Source organism: Felis catus, chromosome C2 (genome assembly GCF_018350175.1).
Source record: "Felis catus isolate Fca126 chromosome C2, F.catus_Fca126_mat1.0, whole genome shotgun sequence".
NCBI classification, from domain to species: Eukaryota; Metazoa; Chordata; class Mammalia; order Carnivora; family Felidae; genus Felis; species Felis catus.
The window spans coordinates 133,201,447-133,220,142 of record NC_058376.1 but is presented as its reverse complement, the minus strand read 5'-3'; the positions used below and the strand labels follow the sequence as shown (position 1 = coordinate 133,220,142).

At 41.9% G+C, this 18,696-nt stretch overlaps 2 protein-coding genes across 11 annotated transcripts in view; one reads left to right on the top strand and one right to left on the bottom strand.

Annotated features, from left to right (window-relative positions):
• OXNAD1 (oxidoreductase NAD binding domain containing 1) overlaps positions 1–10,786 on the bottom strand; it is a 59,161-nt gene extending 48,375 nt beyond the window's left edge. Inside the window, exons 1-4 of one of the 9 annotated variants that reach the window (XM_003992150.6) lie at positions 10,436–10,786; positions 5,341–5,496; positions 3,406–3,532; positions 3,066–3,129 (exon numbers count right to left, since the gene is read on the bottom strand). In XM_003992150.6, the coding sequence (XP_003992199.2) occupies positions 3,066–3,129; positions 3,406–3,524 (183 nt within the window). In that variant the 5' untranslated portion in view covers positions 3,525–3,532; positions 5,341–5,496; positions 10,436–10,786. Of the gene's footprint in view, positions 1–1,878; positions 2,392–3,065; positions 3,130–3,405; positions 3,533–5,340; positions 5,497–10,435 lie in introns of those variants that run through there. The other 8 variants (XM_019810735.3, XM_006936439.5, XM_006936438.5 and 5 more) reach the window with 8 other exon arrangements.
• A 203-nt stretch (positions 10,787–10,989) lies between these two features.
• Positions 10,990–18,658, top strand: DPH3 (diphthamide biosynthesis 3). Of its 2 annotated transcripts, XM_003992148.5 has the most exons (3): positions 10,990–11,242; positions 11,776–11,850; positions 16,217–18,658. In XM_003992148.5, exons 1-3 carry the CDS (start codon positions 11,135–11,137, stop codon positions 16,280–16,282), a joined length of 249 nt encoding a protein of 82 aa, XP_003992197.1. In that variant the 5' UTR covers positions 10,990–11,134; the 3' UTR covers positions 16,283–18,658. The 2 variants fall into 2 exon arrangements, with proteins under 2 accessions (XP_003992197.1, XP_019666295.1); XM_019810736.3 differs by lacking the exon at positions 11,776–11,850.
• The last annotated feature ends 38 nt before the right edge of the window (positions 18,659–18,696 follow it).

Genomic DNA, 18,696 nt, shown 5'->3' with positions numbered 1-18,696 from the left:
TCATTTTTACAGATCCATAAATCTATCATGCTGAACTAATTTTACACGGACTTTTCAAAAAAACACATCAGCCTAAAGCTGAATCCACAAACATACTACATACACTTGGTCCCAAAGCAATTTTCTTTAGAATTAGCTTGAAAAGCAGGGCCTAAACAATTGTCTTTTAAAGTGTATCCCACTACTTTATAGGAAATTTTATTGTCCGGAGGGCCTGGGAGGCTCAGTTGGTTAAGCATCCGAGTTCAGCTCAAGTCATGATCTCATGGTTCCTGAGTTCGAGCCCTGCATCGGCTCTGTGCCGACAGCTTGGAGCCTGGAGCCTGCTTTGGATTCTGTGTCTTCCTCTCCCTCTGCCCCTCCCCTTCTCATGCTCTGTCTCCTCTCTCTCTCTCTCTCTCTCTCTTCTCTCTCAAAAATAAATAAAGATTAAAAAAAATTTTTTATTGATCCTCTTTGAGCTATTCAGTTTTATATCTAACTGGATAGCATGACAATATTCAAAACAACTTTGTAAATAACAGATGAATTTATTATTTAAAAATACCTAGTTTTTCCAGATGCATGGGATTTCACAAAGCATAAATATGTAAATATTTCATTGTAAAATACCATACATTGTTTTTTATAAGTGTTTTGGCAGTCTAATAAGTAATTAACAATTGTTCTCTTAGGGTTATAGAACATTTTGGTGTTTGTTAAATGGGTTTTTGGGGAGAGGGACAGAGCACCTTCCTTTTCTTCAGATTGTTACATTCTCATAAATATAAGAAATGATTAGATTTTATACTTACAACAAACAAAAATACCCCAGGATGATTTTTATCTTTAGAGAGAAGGAAGACATGAGAAGGAAACTGTCATTTTAAATCACAGATATATTCGTAGAGGATTCTCATATTGCCAAGTAATTGTTACTTTGCTATGCTATATAAATCTACTCTTTGCAAATTTATATGTGTATATGCATATACATACATATTATAAATGTTAATATACGTGTGCACATGTTAAATTAGTTTTAGGAGTGCAAATCTGATAGCGCTCTCCTTTTTTTCTCCTTTTATTAGCTTATTGCTTTGCATTTTATCTTTTTGAAAACTATGGAAATATTCGAGTCTAAACTTAAATATTTCTAGAATCCCGCTTCATGTTATATCTATGGGTATGTTATTATTTTTTTTATTTTTCTCATGTTTATTTATTTTTGAGAGAGAGAGCGCGCCAGCAGGGGAGGGGCAGAGACAGAGGGAGGCAGAGAATCCAAATCAGGCTGCAGGCTCTAAGCTGTCAGCACTGAGCCTGATATGGGGCTCAAAAGTCACAAACTGCGAGATCATGACCTGAGCCAAATTCGGACACTTAAAGGACTGAATCACCCAGGCACCCCCTAAGTGTATGTTATTTTTAATATAAAACGAGTAACTCCAAAACAAAAGTATCCTACTATTAATACCAAAAATGTAAATTCCTACAACAATGCAATTTCTGACCATGTTTGTTTGTTTTTTTTTTAATGTGTTATTTATTTTTAAGACCGAGAGAGACAGAGCATGAGTTGGAATGGGGCAGAGAGAGAGGGAGACACAGAATCTGAAGCAGGCTCCAGGCTCTGAGCTGTCAGCACAGAGCCCACTGCGGGACTCGAACTCACGAACCGTGAGATCCTGACCCGAGCAGAAGTCAGACGCTCAACTGACTGAGCCACCCGGGCGCCCCTCTGACAATGTTTAGAGAAGTATGTAAGTTTTTTTTTTTTACTGCTAGCTTAAATACACTACAACACTAAGATAAATATATCTAAATATGTGAAGATTCACTCAAAAAGCAAAATCAAATATCCAATTTATGTTTTTAAAAGAAAATGGGGTTACTCACTGAGGTAAAGGGTGAGGATCCTTTATTTCCCAGCCCTTGACACCCCTTCAGGTGGTAGATTAGGTTTTTAGAGTCTGAATATGGTGGGGAAAAACTCTGCACATGGCAAGGGTAACAAGAACTCATCCACCTTGCTTTCTCAGATGTTAGTGCTGTCTCCTTTGATGAAATAAGTTGTTCTAAAGTGGGGATAAGTACAAGGACTTTGAGACACGGTGCCGAAAGAAACAACAACAACAACAACAAAGAACAGGAAGAAGAAAAAAAAAGAAGTAAGCTACTCATAAACTGTAGGCTATTAAAGTTCTATCCCTAAAATATAGCCCTAAACATTACACCTGTGAGGGTAGGTCCCTCAATTGCTGCCATACTCCCTTCATCAAAAATTAATCCATTCAGGATAAAGAAGATGTGGTTTATATATACAGTGGGATACAACTTGGCGATGAGAAAGAATGAAATCCTGCCATTTGCAGCAACGTGGATGGAACTGGAGAGTATTATGCTAAGTGACATAAGTCAGTCAGAGAAAGACAGATACCATATGTTTTCACTCATATGTGGATCTTGAGAAACTTAACAGAAGACCATGGGGGAAGGGAAAGGGAAAAAAAATAGTTAAAAAACAGAGAGGGAGGGAGACAAACCATAGAGATTCTTAAATACAGAGAACAAACTGAGGGTTGATGGGGGGGCAGGGGAGAGGGGAAAATGGGCGATGGGCATTGAGGAGGGCACTCGGGATGAGCACTGGGTGTCGTATGTAAGCGATGAATCGCAGGAATCTACCCCTCAAACCAAGAGCATACTGTATTCACTGTATGTTAGCCAATTTGGCAATACACTGTATTAAAAAAATAAAATAAATCACTGCATTATACACCTTAAACTAATGTAACACTGTATGTTAACTATACTTGAATTAAAATTTGAAAACTTAATAAAAAAAAGTGAAATCCAAAAAAAATTAATCCATTCATTCTAAGTTTTAAATGAAAAATTTGAGTATCTGGCTGTCATCTTTTCAAATCAGTTGTCATATGTCCTATCAGAAAAGGTTCTGAACAAAAAAATAACAAACTCTCCTGGATTGTCCTTCAAAGGGATCGAGGCGTTCCCTGTGAGCCAGCTGTAACCGGGTGCACTGCCAAGCCTCGAAAAACTTGCCGTCACCCAAGGATACAAACCTCCCGTCGAATGACAGTTGCAGTTCTCTCCAAGTGATCAGTTTTCCTTTTGGATTTCATTATGCTTTAATAGAAAGTAAAATTAGATTATTAAGTATTATCTTCACAAAAATAATTAAATTAGTTTCCCCTGTAACATCCTGACTGTTCAAAACGCACTGTAACATTATGGATCCTAGAAAGTGGTCGGTGAAAAGCTGCACATCTAACTAAAGCTTAACCGTCTACCACAGGCTTGCATATATGAGCCAGATGTTGTGATGTGCCTTCAGGAGTCCCACGACCATCCACAGGTCAGGGCTTTGAATCACCTCAAATGACACCAGGGCCAAAAACTCACCTTGTGAGAGTAAGGTGGCGCAAAGCACCGGACGTCAATCTCAGCGAAGCAGCCTGAGCGCAGATGGTGCCAACAGAGCTTCGCAACAACCCAGGAACTATGACAGCAGCACATGCCATGGTGCTTCCTGGGTAAACATGAAAGTTAAACGATTTTGAGAAAGCAGGGAAATATTAGACTATCTTAGGGGCCAATGAAGAAGAGTTTGGGTTTTTGCTGGTACTTTTATGTGCTGATCTAACAAAACAGCACACATGTGCTGATCTAACAAAACAGTAGGCCTAACTCTACTCTGACATAGTTTCTGCCACTATTTAGAGCTGATTCAACTGATCTCCACTGTACGGACATATGTAATCAGCGGTGCCATCGAATATTCATGCTATCAGTTTCCACAATCACTAACCAACCTCACGTGACTCATCTTATGCTATTATGGGAGACTAGATTTTATAACTGCCTAATAATTGTATTCCTCTCAAAGAGCATCACATAAGTCTTTAACATTTCTTGCTAGATAAAGTACAAGGAGCAAATTTTCTGAGGTTCACAGCGATGAAAATAAACAAACCGCACCTATGTGCAGTAACATAGATGAGTATCATTAATATCACGCTGAACGAAAAGAATGAAAACCAAACTCCGAAAAGCATATTCTGTGAGTCCAGTCATATAAAGTACAAAAAACAGACTAAGTTAATCTATCAAGTCAGAAATCAAGTTAGCAGTTATCCTTGGGGAGGTAATAATCACCATGCTACTTCTTAATCTGAATGCTGACTGCATGGGTATTTTCATTTTGTAAAAAGTCATCAAACCCCAGAAGATTTCTAGGGTATTAAAGATACTCTGCACGATACCACAGTGGTAGTGATAGACACCATTTGTCTAAATCCACAGAACACACAATACCAAGAGTGAGCTGTAAACTACAGCCTCTGGGGGGATTATGATGTGTCAATGCAGGTCCATCAACTCTAACAAATGTGCTGCTCTGGTGGGGGATACTGATGATGGGGAAAGCTACACATGTGTGAAGGGAGGGAGTACGTGGGAAATCTCTGTACTGACTCCTCAATGTTGCTGCAAACTTAGAACTGCCCTTAAAAAAACAAAAAGCACTGAAAATTAATCAAGCTACCTTCCTAGGATTTAAGTACTTCTGTTTGTATATTTCAATAAAACACAAAAAAACAGAAAGATTATCCAACATTGCAATTAAAAAACCTATAGGCTTATCAAAAAAACAGCATGGATCAGGAGTCAGATGATCTATTTTTTTGGTTCCTACTGTTCTGTTATCCTCTGCAAATTTCTGAGTATTTCTTTGCCTCCGATGGTCCTTTTTAACATGTTATATCGCAATATATATTTGTCCTATGTTAGAGAATATACGAAAATGTATGTAAACACTTTTTTTCTGAGCTCTTTGGAAGGTACTATACATAAACTGTAATAAATTTTGGGTTAGAAAAATTCAAGCTGTGTGTGCTTACATTCCTACTCCACATTTGTTAAGTTAGTCCTTCATCTGACAAATACTTATTAAGAGTCCATTATGTGGCAGGCACTGGGGATACAGACATAAACAAAACAAAGACTTTCTTAGAGAGCTTACATTTTAGAAAATAGAGACAGAAAAGAAATAACAGTAAATAATCAAGGGATGATATAAGTCAGTAAAAACCACGTCATATCAAAATGCACTACTTTCTAACTAGTCTTTAAAAAAGCTAAAAGACCAACTTCCTGCCACAGTACCTTGTGGCATCACTGTGGATATAAACATGCTACTCACCATTTTTCTCTCTAGTAAATGAAAGCAGCATAAGGCCTTTCATCTCATGTAAGACTACTAAATGTAGTCTCTCTCCTCTGAATGTGCTAAACCTGAAATGGTGCATTCATTGTTGAAAGAAAGAAGGTGAAACTTACTTTAGAAGTCCATGAGATTTTAGAAGTCATTAAGTATGTGGCTGGCTGACTGACTGACATGTAACACTTTGGTCCTGGTATTATACTGAGACCTTTGGATATACACCAGTTGGAACAAGGATGGTGTTTCCATATACTGAAATTCTCACAAAGTTCCTGCAATGGCAGAGACAACATGTAAGAACCAAGTTCTGGAAACTGTTAAAAGGCAGTCTTAGCTGCAAAAGGAAAGGCTCATTATAATCAGCAAGCATCACCTCACAGCAAGTCTGGGCTCAACTACCTCCTATCCATCAATTCTTCCTCCTTGGGTTTCCACTTTTCTGATTTTTTTCTCTTATTGCTTCCTTTATTCAGCTTCCTTGGCCTGTCTTTAACTCTTGCTACTTAGGACATCCACCCCATGAAAGACCAGACCAAAGGCTGGTTACATGTCAGTTCATGTAACATGTAACTTCAGTTACATGTCAGTGAAGGCCAAGTCCTCTGATAAAATTTAACTGATACATAGTTAATATGGTAACACTGTTCTGTTCTGGCTCAGTGCTTTAGACAACTATTGCTAAAATAAATTGTCCTCGATTAAGATATGCCTTTTGGTGATTATGCTGTTTAAAGGGTCTACTGCTCAACTGAACTTGAAAATAAGGAAATGGGGGCACCTGGATGGCTCAGTCAGTTAAGCATCCATCCAACTCTGGATTTCGGCTCAGGTCATGGTCTCATGGTTTGTGAGATCGAGCCAGGAATCAGGCTCCGTGCTGTCAGTGCAGAGCCTGCTTGGGATTCTCTCTCTCTCTCTCTCTCTCTCTCTGCCCCTCCCCTACTTGCACTCTCAAAATAAATAAACTTAAAAAAAAAAAGAAAATAAAGGAATGTTAATTTTTAAAAGTTGTTCTCTCTAAAATTCTAAAATCTTTTTTTTAATGCTAGTAACCATGACCAAGGGTGCCATCTACTGACATATAAAGGGTATTTTTTATCAATTGTGTTCAAAAAGCTTCCCAAAGCAGTAAGGTAATAAAAATAAAAACCAAAACCTACCCACTTTTTGACACACATCCAATGGTTTCATATACTCAATGTAAATATTTAATTACCTCTTGAAAATTAACATACATTCAGGATTTTCTAAAATGATACAAAGAAATACTTCATCAATGTTTCTATTCTCATAGGCCTTACCTCAACCAAAAAATTCTTAATCAACTCTATTTCTGAAACAGAAAATTCTCATCAATGCCAAATAAAACATAACCACTTATACAGTAAAAAAAAATTACTGCAGGCAACAGATTAAGCTTACGATTTAAAATGAACTATACTGGTTCAGTAAGTACACTCTGTTTAAGAATTGCCAGGATGTCAGACACTATTCTACACCGTGGAGACACAATAAAGAACCAGACACAGGGCGCCTGGGTGGCTCAGTCCGTTAAGCGTCAGACTTCAGCTCAGGTCATGATCTTGTGGTTCTTGAGTTTGGGCCCCACATTGGGCTCTCTGCTGTTAGCACAGAGCCCACTTGGGATCCTCTCTGTCCTCCTTTCTCTTTGCCCCTCCCCCACTCATTCCCCCTCAAAATAAATAAATAAACTTAAAAAAAAAAAAAAAAGAACCAGACACCAAGCCCTTCTCGTCATGAAGTTTTATTAGTGTGTCCAATCAATAATAATAAACAGATAATTAATGAGACAAATATAGATTATAATGAGTATGATAAAGGAAATAAGTGGGGGAGTATCAGGAAAGGTCCCTCTCGAGAGACATGTGAACTGAGACCCGACTGATGAGGCAGAGACAGCCGAGCAGACAGCAAGGGCAGAGCCACCAAGCAGAGGTCTGATCACAGAAACAAGCCTACTATGTTACAGGAACCACAGCCAGTGTGACTGGAGAGCAGGGAGCTAGGTGACAGTGACAAGAGAGGAAGTCCAGCAGGTAGACACTTGCCAGGTGACATCAGACCATGGAAAGAGTATGACCTTTATTCCAAGGACAATGGGAAGCAACTGAAGGGTTTGAATAAGCCAGGAAAGGTTTACATTAAAGGATCTAATTTACATTGACTGAATGATCTAATTTACATTTATAGTAAAGGACCATTCAAACTACTATGTAAAGAATGGATCACAGAAGGCCAAGAGTCCCCAGTTTTAAGGCTCCAGTCTAAGAAGAGAGCAGGATAAAGCTATGAGATGGCAGAAGTAGAAAAACAGACAGCCTATTTTGGAAATAGAGCCCTATGACTTGCTAAGAGATTGGATGAGGTCTGGGAGTAGTTAAAAAAGAGAGGAAAAAAAAAAAAGAACAACTCTAAAAGCATTCATACACTGAAATAAAGTAAATTCACAGAACTATCATAGCACCCATTGATTCAGAATCCTAAGTGTCACTAAGGAATCAAAGCGGCTCCCAGCATTTGGCATTTGGTAAGGGAACTCTAGTGGTTCACAAGTTACGAGAGTGCTTGACCTGAAATCGGTGGAACAGCGTTCAGGCCTGACTCCTTCCTACTTTTTCATCTAGGGCCAGTCACATCTTAACATTTTAAAATCAAATGCCAATAGCACTTCACTGGATTGCTGGAAGGAACAAATGTCTATGCAAGTACCTGGCAAGCAAGAGGTACTAAAAATCAACTCAATTCCATTAACCCCTGCTCTCTCCTCCCTGCATAACAACCTAGAGAGGTTATCGGTTTGATACCGCCAATAAACTTGCCTCAGCCTCATACACAACACCCAGTTGCTATTCAGAATTATAAACTAGTTCTAAATTCGATCATATGCTGAGAATTTTGGCCAATATTATTTTCCAGACCAGCAGTGTTAACATTTTATGATTTAAACAACTTTTTTAATTTCTAAGTTTGTGATTGCAAATGATCCTATAGCAACTAGTAAGTCTGCTTTTGTCACACTCCCAAGGTCCAAAAATGTCTCATTACAGAACATTTCCATTCCCTTTCAGGAATAAAAGTTTAGTAGTCATTGTAATGTTTTATTGAGAAATGCTGGGTGGGGTTAAAAAAAAAAACAACTGCATTACACGTGTGGTTATGGTTTTACTTTCTCCAGCACAGTATGAACTCAAAACTGGGCAGAACCATACAGGGAACCACTGCTGGCCAGACAAGGCATGTGGCCAACAGCTGGTAGGATGAAAACAGTATAGGAAGCCAAGGAGACTCCCAAATCTAGGTCTCAAGGAAACCAGCACTGCTCTGGCAGAAAATCTCTGAGCTCCAGGGCTGTAGGTTTCATCCAGCTCTGCTTCAATGCCATCCTATCACAGACAACATCAAAGTTCATTAAGAGCCTAGGTTCTGGAGTCTGACAGATCGGAGTTCTCACCACAGTTTACCGCCACTTACCAGCTTTGCCTCCTTAGGCAAGCTCTTCAGCCCCTAAACAAGTTTCCCAGTGTTGATAACGGGATTAATATACCTACACCTCACTGGGCTTCTTTAATGACCTCATGCACACAAACCATTTGATAATAGTGCCTGACAAATAGTGTTCATTATAATTAATAAGTAGTTCACTAGTTTTTCTTTTTCCATTTTAGGTAATACAAACTCAAAAAAAGTTGGAAAGTTACAAAGAAATTATACATAAAAAATATATATATATTACCCAACAACTCCTGTAACTGCTAGGCTACTGACCTCAGATTTTAAAATTCCCCGGCAAATTGTTTTTGCTAGGTCCAAACTGCTTTCTAAAAGGCCTACCAATTCAGACTTCCAAAAACCAAATATGAATGCACCCATTTCTGCACATTCAAAAATGGCTCATCTTTAATTTGTAGGTACTTATGCTGAGAAGCACTGAAGAACTAACGATGGTTCCCAACCTCAAAATGATCACTGGGACTAGTGAACAGACCCTGGAAGACTGTCCCTTGTCCTCCTGTCTCCAAGATACTACGTGGGAAGTATATGTGTCCACAGAGATACAAGGAGCAGCCATGGAGCTGGGTGGGCTTTGCTGGGATTTCTCCTTTGCCCAGTCACTCCAGAATCATCCCACTTAATTTAACAAGTGTTTCCTAACTGCTGGGTAGGTCTCCAATTATGCTAATATGAGGCCTTCGAGATAACCTTCTACCAACTTTTATGTAACTTACTAATTTTCTCCCAGACTCCTCTTTTCAAGACTTAAAAGAGCTAAACCATGTGGAGCTACACCTCAGTGTGCACAAAATTGGTAACTTCATGCAAACCTTTGAGTATGTGTATATAAACAAGCATAGGAATGTGTGTGTGTGCAAGTGTCACCCTCAACATACCATGTAAATATAAATGAAATATGGTATAAATAATTGCTAACCAAGTAAAACGGGTAACTTCCGTGCAAAAGTGGAATGTGAGATCTGAACGCAATCTTGTAAATCATCTCTAACCCAACCCCTTTTTAGTCAGAAGGCAAAATTAGGCTCAATGAATGTAAATATCCAGCTCCCAGAGCAAGTTCCCAACAGTCAGATTCTGACCCCACATCTATTTCTCAAAGTGCCGTTTTCACTGCATTGCATTCCTAAGTTTGAATAAATGTGGAGTGATGGAGCGATACCTCCCATGGAATCTCCTTGCACTAAAACAGGCACTAGCACTGCCTTCAAGACAAAGCACCTTTTATTTGCATTTCACTTTAATGTATACAGAGGTCTCAGGGTGATAACTCTGTCTGCAAATACCATTCCTTTGACAAAAAAGAAACCTGGTTCAAATAAATTAAATACTTTGTTCAGAGGCTTTGTGGACAGACAGGGCCTTCATTTCCTAGACAGGTGGTTTTGGTCAAGATATCCAACTCTGTTATCTTAGTCTGAACATCAATAATACGGAGTAACATCTAAACTCCCAGGGTTGACATAAGAATCATACTTAGTGCAATACTTGGTATATAGCAAACTCCCAATAATAAAAGGTGGTGTCATTACTATTATTACAAGTCATTGTCATTAATAATGACACATGCTTGGCAAACATAGGACTAGAATTCAGCCTGCCTTCCCGGCCGTGGTCCTCTCAACACAATTTAGGGCATTTGAAGATAATCTGGAATAAGGGAGAGAGGCGGGGATGTACCTGAATGGCCGAGCGCAGCCAGGAACTACAAAGTAGGCGTCGCCCTGAGCTCAAGGTCACTCGGTGAATCAAAATTCCAAGTGGACTTTTCGTCCGTCACCGGAGAGGCAGGAAGGGAGGTCCAGGAGGCAGAGCTGCTCCTGCCGCCGCCTGAGACCTAGCAGAGGAGCGCCCTCCTCTCCCCAAGGGCGTTGAAGGCCGGGAGGATGCCACCAATTCCGCAGACTAAGGCCCAGGCCTCTCTAAACCCGGCGGACTTGAGCTAGGACGGCAGCCGCAGTAAAGGGCCTCCGCGCCTCCGGCGCCGCGGGGACTTCGCTCGAAGACCGGCCAGAGCTCCACCACCCGCGCGAGACAACTTCCGGTGTCCCAGAGGACGCGTCAGAGCGGCGCAAGCGATCCCCACATTTTATTGGTCGGTGCCTCCGACAGCCGGCGCGGTGAGCACACCACCTAGCAGCTGGCGCCCTCATCCAGGGTCTCCGCCCCCTAGCTCAGCCATCTCCATGGTGACCGCAACCGGGTCACTCATTTGGCCTCGAAAGCCGGCGTTGCGTCTTTGTGTATGCGCCGGAAGCGATAGTTCCTGAGCCGGTGCCCGCTGAAAACACCCGGCTGGGGCCCGCGCGGGAGAAATTAGACCGTCCCGGGGCAGTGTCGGCTGGCGGGGACGACAGGCATCTGCCGACCCCAGTGACAATGGCCGTGTTTCACGACGAGGTGGAGATCGAGGACTTCCAATATGATGAAGACTCGGAGACGTATTTCTACCCCTGCCCGTGTGGGGATAACTTCTGCATTACCAAGGTAACTTCAGGGCCCCTCCCGGCGATTCGTCGGAGCAGGCGCGTTTTCGCTCTTGCTACGTTCTTTCCGCGGTCCCGTCACCTTGCAGCTCACAATTTTCCACGCCCTTTTTGCCCTGTCTCTGAGTCGCCGTAAAGTTGATACCCTGATTTGACCGTGGCACATCGTTCTGGCCTTTAGTCAGGCGGAGGGCTGGAAGGTGGAGGTGGGAAAGGTCGGATGGCGGGCAGCTGCTATCTTGCCATCCTCCTCCATTTAGGATCCCAGTTCTTTTGGGAGGAAGGGACGCGTTTTTTTTTAGTCTTCCCAGGGGTTTGGAGGCGACTGAATCTTGGCTAACCTTCCCGGGTATTTTCAAGTAGCGCTTCGCGGGGGAAATAGAGTTGATATCTCTTTCGGCAGGCCTTTTTGGCCCTCACATACCTTGTCGGGAGACGAGCCACAAAGGAGCTTGACCGTAAGGGTGGAAAGAGTTTGGGAGGAGGAGATCGCAAAGGGAAGACAATATCGTACGGTGTTTGATTTTGTTATAGGAAGATTTGGAGAATGGGGAAGACGTGGCAACGTGTCCTAGCTGCTCTCTCATTATAAAAGTAATTTATGACAAGGTAAGTCGTCGAATTTTAAAAGGTCCGGGGGTGGGGGGAAGTGGTTGGAAGGCAAGGACCTAGAGCGGTCTGTGATATGTAAGTGCAGGTTACTCATTTTAGCTTTGGAAAAGGCAATAAAGAAAACTGCGTAGCTAATGAAAATTATTGATTACACATTAAATAGAAAAATAATCATAAAGATTGACAACCTGTATTCCTCCTTTATTTACTAAGTAATTAAAATTGTTGAGAGCTCCTAGACTTATTTTGGAGGGAACAATTGTATAGTGTTTCTTCCCTGGCTTATACGTATAAAACTCTGCATTATCATGTCATAGCTGCAATTTTACAGTTTCATTTTGGTCTTTGTCTTACTGTTTTTCACTCAAGGATATTGACAATAGAAAACAAATGTTCTGGGGCGCCTGGGTAGCTCAGTTGGTTAAGCGTCCATCTTCGGCTCAGGTCATGACCTCACGGTTCGTGAGCTGGAGCCCCGCGTGGAGTTCTGTGCTGACAGCTCAGAGACTGGAGTCTGCTTCAGATTCTGTGTCTCACTCTCTCTCTCTCTGCTCCTCCCCTGCTTGCTCTCTGTCTCTCTCTCTCTCTTTCTCAAAAATAAACATTAAAAAATTAAAAAAAAAAAAAAAAAAGAAAAGAAATGTTCTTATTGCCCACCCCTACCCCAACTTTGGTCTGTACTTGGAATGGAGTCTTAAGTAAGAAGCTTGACATTGTTTCATTTTTCCTTTTTTTTTTTTTTTGGTGGTGGTGGTAGGGAGATATAATTGACATATAACAGCTTAACATTCTTAAGAATAAACTCTAGGGGCGCCTGGGTGGCGCAGTCGGTTAAGCGTCCGACTTCAGCCAGGTCACGATCTCGCGGTCCGTGAGTTCGAGCCCCACGTCAGGCTCTGGGCTGATGGCTCAGAGCCTGGAGCCTGTTTCCGATTCTGTGTCTCCCTCTCTCTCTGCCCCTCCCCCGTTCATGCTCTGTCTCTCTCTGTCCCAAAAATAAATAAAAAACATTGATAAAAAAAAATTTTTTAAAGAATAAACTCTAAAATGAGTCTAGGGAAGGTGAGAACAAGGCACTTAGTCTCATGAGAGAAGCAGGCTATAATTTGGAAGCTTACAGATTTATTCCTGTATTAAAATGTGTTCTGGAACAAAAAGAGAACAGAGTAAGGGAGAGAAGGAGTGCGTGTATGAGAGGAGGTTGCAATTTTAAATAGGGTGGTCAGGACAGACCTTCCTGAGAGAGGCCTTATTGAGCAAAGCTTGAAAGAGGTGAGGGATTGAGCCCTGGGGGATAACAGCAGTCCAGCAAAGGGAGCTTGCAGTGGACAGGCCCTAAGGCAGGAACAGGTCTGTTTTTATTGAGGAACAGCAAGTGTGACCAGAGCAGAGTAGATGAGGGTGAGAGAGCAGCCCAAGGTGAAATTAGTGGAGTGGGGTGATCACAAAGGTGTTTACGGGCTACTTTAAGGACTTTTGCTTTTGCTGTGAATGAATGACACAGGGGACCAATGGAGGATTCTCAGACAAAGGAGCGCTATGATACAGCTTAAGTGAAAAGAGTGATTCTGGCTGTTGTGTTCAGAGTATACTGGGAGGCAGCAAGGATAGGCGTTAGGATATAGCAAGGGTAACAGTTAGGAGGCTGGTAGACGAACCAAGAGGAGAAGATGGATGGCTCGGACCAGGCTGTGGCAGAGGAGATCATGAGAGGTGGCTGGATTCTGGATACACTTTAAAGGATAACGATTCTTTTTTTACTGATTGGGTATAGGATATGAGAGGAATCAAAGATGATTTCCACATTTGTGGCCTTTGTAACTAGAAGGTAGGATTTACCGCCAACTGACGGGGAAGTGTCTGCAGGTATAGGGACCAGAGCTGGAGGTACTAAGTTTAGGAGGTCTACTTTTGATCCAAGTGGAGAGCAAGTGAAAATGCAATTTGATGTGCAAGTCTGGAGTTCAGAGAGAGAGAGATCAGCTGGTGCTGTAAATTTGGGAGTTACCAGCACACAGATAGCGTTTAGAGCCTTGAGACTGGATGAGATGACCAGGGCTGTGAATATAGATAGAGATGGACAAAAGAAAGGACTCAGCTCGGACCCCTCCCAACGTTAAAAGGTCAGGACGGGAAACAAGGAAACAGCAGAGCTGCCTGAAGAAGGAGGAAGAAAACTACCGGTCTCATATCCTGGAAGCCAGATGAGAAAAGGTGGAGGAAGGGGACACCCTTGTCAGATGCCACTGAGAGCGAACTGACAGTCAACCATTGGCTTTAACAGGGAGGCCATTTGTGACGGTGGTGAGAGCAGTGTTGATGGAGTAATGGAGACAGAGCCCGATTGGTGGAAAACTTCTTGGAGAGAATGAGAAGAATAGGAAGCAGCAAGAGTAGACTTTTCTTTCAACGATTTGCTGCAAAGGGGAGCAGAGACATGGGGCAGTAACTGGTGGTGATAGAGGATCAGGAGAGGGTTTAGGGTGGTAGACATTCAGCTACATGGGTGAATGTAGACACAGGAAGTTAGATTTAACCATGGTTGTGGTTTTGTCAAGTAGGTAGGAGGGAGTGAGGGAACAGGGATTGTGATAATTGACTGTGGACTTTGAAGTAGGTCCAGAAAACAGAGAGGACCAGCGATGATACATCGTGTGACTTAAGAGTCAAAGTTGGTGGGTTGTAGACAGGGAAGGAGAGCAGTGGCACAAAGAGCAACCAGTCCCTCCTCCAGTTTCTGTGGTACCGGCGCCCTGAGGGAACACAGCACCACCACTTGAGAGGCTATGGGGGAAACGGTGCCCTTAGGGGATGGCCTGTTCTCGAACCCAGCATTAGGGTCATTTGGAGCTGAATAACCGTTGTACAGAGCTGTAGGGTGTTTAGTAGCATCCCTGGCCTCTGCTCATTTGATGCCAGGAGCACGTCCCCCGAATGTCTCCCAAATATTGCCAGATGCCCCCTGGAGACAAAATCAGCACGCCCTTCCTACCACCTCTTGAGAACCACTGTATTAGAGCAGGACGACGTGGTTATGTTTTAAAGAAGGGGTTGAGAATATGGAGCAATGTGCTGGTCACAGACCATAAATTTCAAACAGCAAGCTGGGGTCGGAGAGGAGGTGCTAGGTGCTGGGCAGGAGTGAGAGAGCGATGACACGATACAGGCTCACCCTGCTGGGGATCAGACTACAGGAGATGAGGGGTAACCTGGAAGGCAGAGGTTTCTCGTAGCTGACATAAGCCAGGATAACTAATCAGAGATTGAAATGCATTTACAACATAGCTGACACTGCAGATTATCTGTGTGGGGAAATGCATAAAGAGCAATCTCTTTTAGCTGGAAGAAGTAATTACCTTGGGGCGCCTGGGTGGCTCAGTCGGTTGTGCGTTTGACTTCCACTCAGGTTATGATCTCACGGTTCCTGGGTTTGAGCCCTGCGGCGGGCTATGTGCTGAAAGCTCAGAGCCTGGAGCCTGTTTCGGATTCTGTGTCTCCCTCTCTCTTCGCCCCTCCCCCACTTGTGTGTGCGCTCCCTCCCTCCCTCTCTCTCTCTCTCTCTCTCTCTCTCTCAAAAATTAATAAATAGACTTAAAAAGTGACACCTGGGTGGCTCAGTCTGTTAAGTGTCTGACTTCAGCTCAGGTCATGATCTCACCGTCCATGGGTTCGAACCCCGCGTTGGGCTCTGTGCTGATGGCTGAGAGCCTGGAGCCTGCTTTGGATTCTGTATCTCCCTCTTTCTGCCCATTCCCTGCTCGCGCTCTGTCCCTGTCTCTCAAAAATAAATAAACATTGAAAAAATTTTTTTAATAAATAAATAGACTTAAAAAAAAAAAGTAATTACCTTGAAGAGGATAGGCATTTGAATGACCACATATTGAATTTGGGAAGTTATAGTGTAGTAATTAATACAGAAACTTAAAAGGTGTGACACGTGTTTATAAATGTGATTTCTGACAAGTGGATGCTCTGTGGTGAAGGGGGTGGGCATGCTTGTTTCTAAGATAAGCTGCTTTGAATTAAGTGTGAGTTCAGGACTAAAAACTGAAGCACCTTTAAGATGATAATTTTGGTGCCGACACTGACTCTGAACAAGGATGAAGTGATACAGCAATGAAAAACTAACAGCTGTGGGGTGCCTCGCTGACTCAAGTCGAAAGAGCGTGTAACTCTTGATCTTGAGGTTGTGAGTCCAAGCCCCACGTTAGGTGTGGAAATTACTAAAAAATAAATAAATAAACTTTAAAACAAATCAAAATAAAAACGAACAGCTGGATTGATTCTGCAACAAAACGAAAGTCTAATATTGATGCATTTGTGACACACTCGATGATTAATGTAATTACTTGTTCTGTCTTAGGATCAGTTTATGTGTGGAGAAACAGTCCCAGCCCCTTCCACTCACAAAGAATTAGTTAAATGCTGAAGAAGACTTTAGGAATCCAAATGCTGAACATTTGGGAATGAGCCAGGCTGGAAAAATCAAATGCAAAGTTACTGGCTTCTTCCTGAGGACAACCATTCTGTAGTTGGCTCTTCCATTAGAGTGTGGATCCTTGCCTTTGGCTGCCAAGTTCATCTCCAATTAAAGAAGCAAGTGCACGACACGACATGCCTGGATTTTGTGCTTAGAACTTTGAATTGGATGTGTTGTTAATTTTCCATGTGAATTTTGTGTCTCACACCTCTTTTCTTCCTTATCCGATCACAGCATCATCTACCTCAAAGTCATTAGGATTCCTTAATAAAAGGGGGGATTATATTTTTGGTTTAGTTATTAAGATGATTAAAATTAGCCCTTTCTTTCAAATCGGACATCAACTTTGCTGTTCTAAACTCAAATTAGCTGCTTTGTCCACATGCACTTTCAGTTCCCGCTTCTCAGTCTTGCATTCATTAGAACGTTCAGGTTCTGTTTAGCATGCCACTTCCATTATATTTCCTACATGGAGTTCTGCTCGTGGAATTAGAGAGAAAATATACTGAGCTCACCCTTTTTCCAGAGCAAAAAGTTAGAAAAAGTCAAAAAGTGAAATGGTCAAAGAATCTGGCGTTTCCTTATCAATCTTCCGCATGTTCCTCGAACATTGGGACAAGACAAAAAGAAAAGCAGCCGAAGGAATGAAATCGGTAGCAGAACGAGAGGAGGAAAACTTGCCAACTTATACATTAAACGCTTGAATGGTTTTGCCAGGTCAGAGCAGGTAATAACTGCGTATCTGGGTCTTGTTTGTCTGTTTTTAGATCAGGCTAATGAAATTGCTTTCGAGACAGGGGTTCGTATCAAGGCCTTGCAGCTGGCAACAGTGCTTTCAGCGTTACCTCAAAATCGACTCACTGCCCCTAAAAGGCAAAGCGTCTACAACAACTCTTGGTTTGCCGAGGATGAACTTGAAGATGAGATGCCGACTCTAAATAAATACGTCCCTGGGGATGCATCTAACAAGTGGTTATAAGCTGTACCTGAACCAGACGTGCATTCTTAGAAGTGTAAAAAGAATTTATAGACAGGCTATCAGACTTCCTTTGCTACAGTGTGGTAGCAAGAAATCAGAATCGCTTACACGAAAATTCAAGATTTTCTTTTATATACACAATTTTCCTATGTGTTTATAAAATTTAAAAATTCACTGATGTCCGGCAGGTTGTTTTGAATGGGAACGTTTCCTGCAATTGGAAAAAAATAGCTTGCCAGAACATGACCAGTCTGTCGCTGGTTGATGCGTGTGCTTCACACACTCGCCAAGGGTTTAAATTAAAACAACTAAGTGGCCTTTTTAAAAAACAAAACAAAAACAAAACCCGCAAAAAAACACCTTGCAAAAGCACGGTTATGTGCAGCTGTTACGTTAAATCACCAAACATTGTATGCCAGAAGTGCATAGTACATTATATGGTATTATGTAACATATGCACGGCATGAGAAGTCTCACTGCTGTTCAGGGACACACTGATGCCCCAGAAGAATCCGCCAGTGAATTTGAGCCAATGGCAACTTAGATGAGAGCATGTTATATGCTGACTGCTGGGAATTAACTCTAAAGAGAAATGAACTGTCTCATGCTCGGATTTGATGGTTTTGTAAATCCCAATATTAACTCCTTCAGCTGATGATGAATTTCAGACAGGAACAGGCACCCCTGATGTAGGTCTACTGTGAACATAGAAGGAATAAAAGTCCCCAAGTCCAAACATCCCAGGAGAGAAAAAGTGCACTGGCAGTCGGTGATCAATGATAATCTGCAGTGATGGGAGTGATTCTGTCTCCAGAATTTGTTAACTGCAAAAGAACAAGGTTTAATCCTATGTTAAGCAGAAAGTAACACAAGGGCCTTTGGGGTATGACTAGAGTTCTTTGTGATGCTATGTGCCTTGTGTACTTTACCAGACCTTTCAGACCACTTCTGAGAACTGATTTGTAATCCAGGCTGTCTCTTACTAGCTTTGTAGTCTTTGCAGTGGATTTGTCACTTCTACAATTAGGAGACCAGATCAGATGATTTCTAAACTGTCAGTACTAGAACTTCAGCCTTCATTGCTTGCGGGAGCTGAAATGGTCATTGAAACCTTTATAAACTCAGAACTAAATCATGAACTATTAGAGAAGGAGACCCCATGCTTCTTTAGTGACTTAATGTTACCACACTTCAGAGTTTGAAAATAAAGTCGACTATTTAAAGGATTCTGCATATATCTTCGTGTACACCTCCAGAACCACTTTAGGGAAAGCGCCCAATGCTTTTGATTGCTGTGCATATTAATTTATTATCAGGATACTAAATAAAGTCATAATTCAAATCCATTTGTTTTCATGTAGCTTTCTTCCCCTAAACACCAACA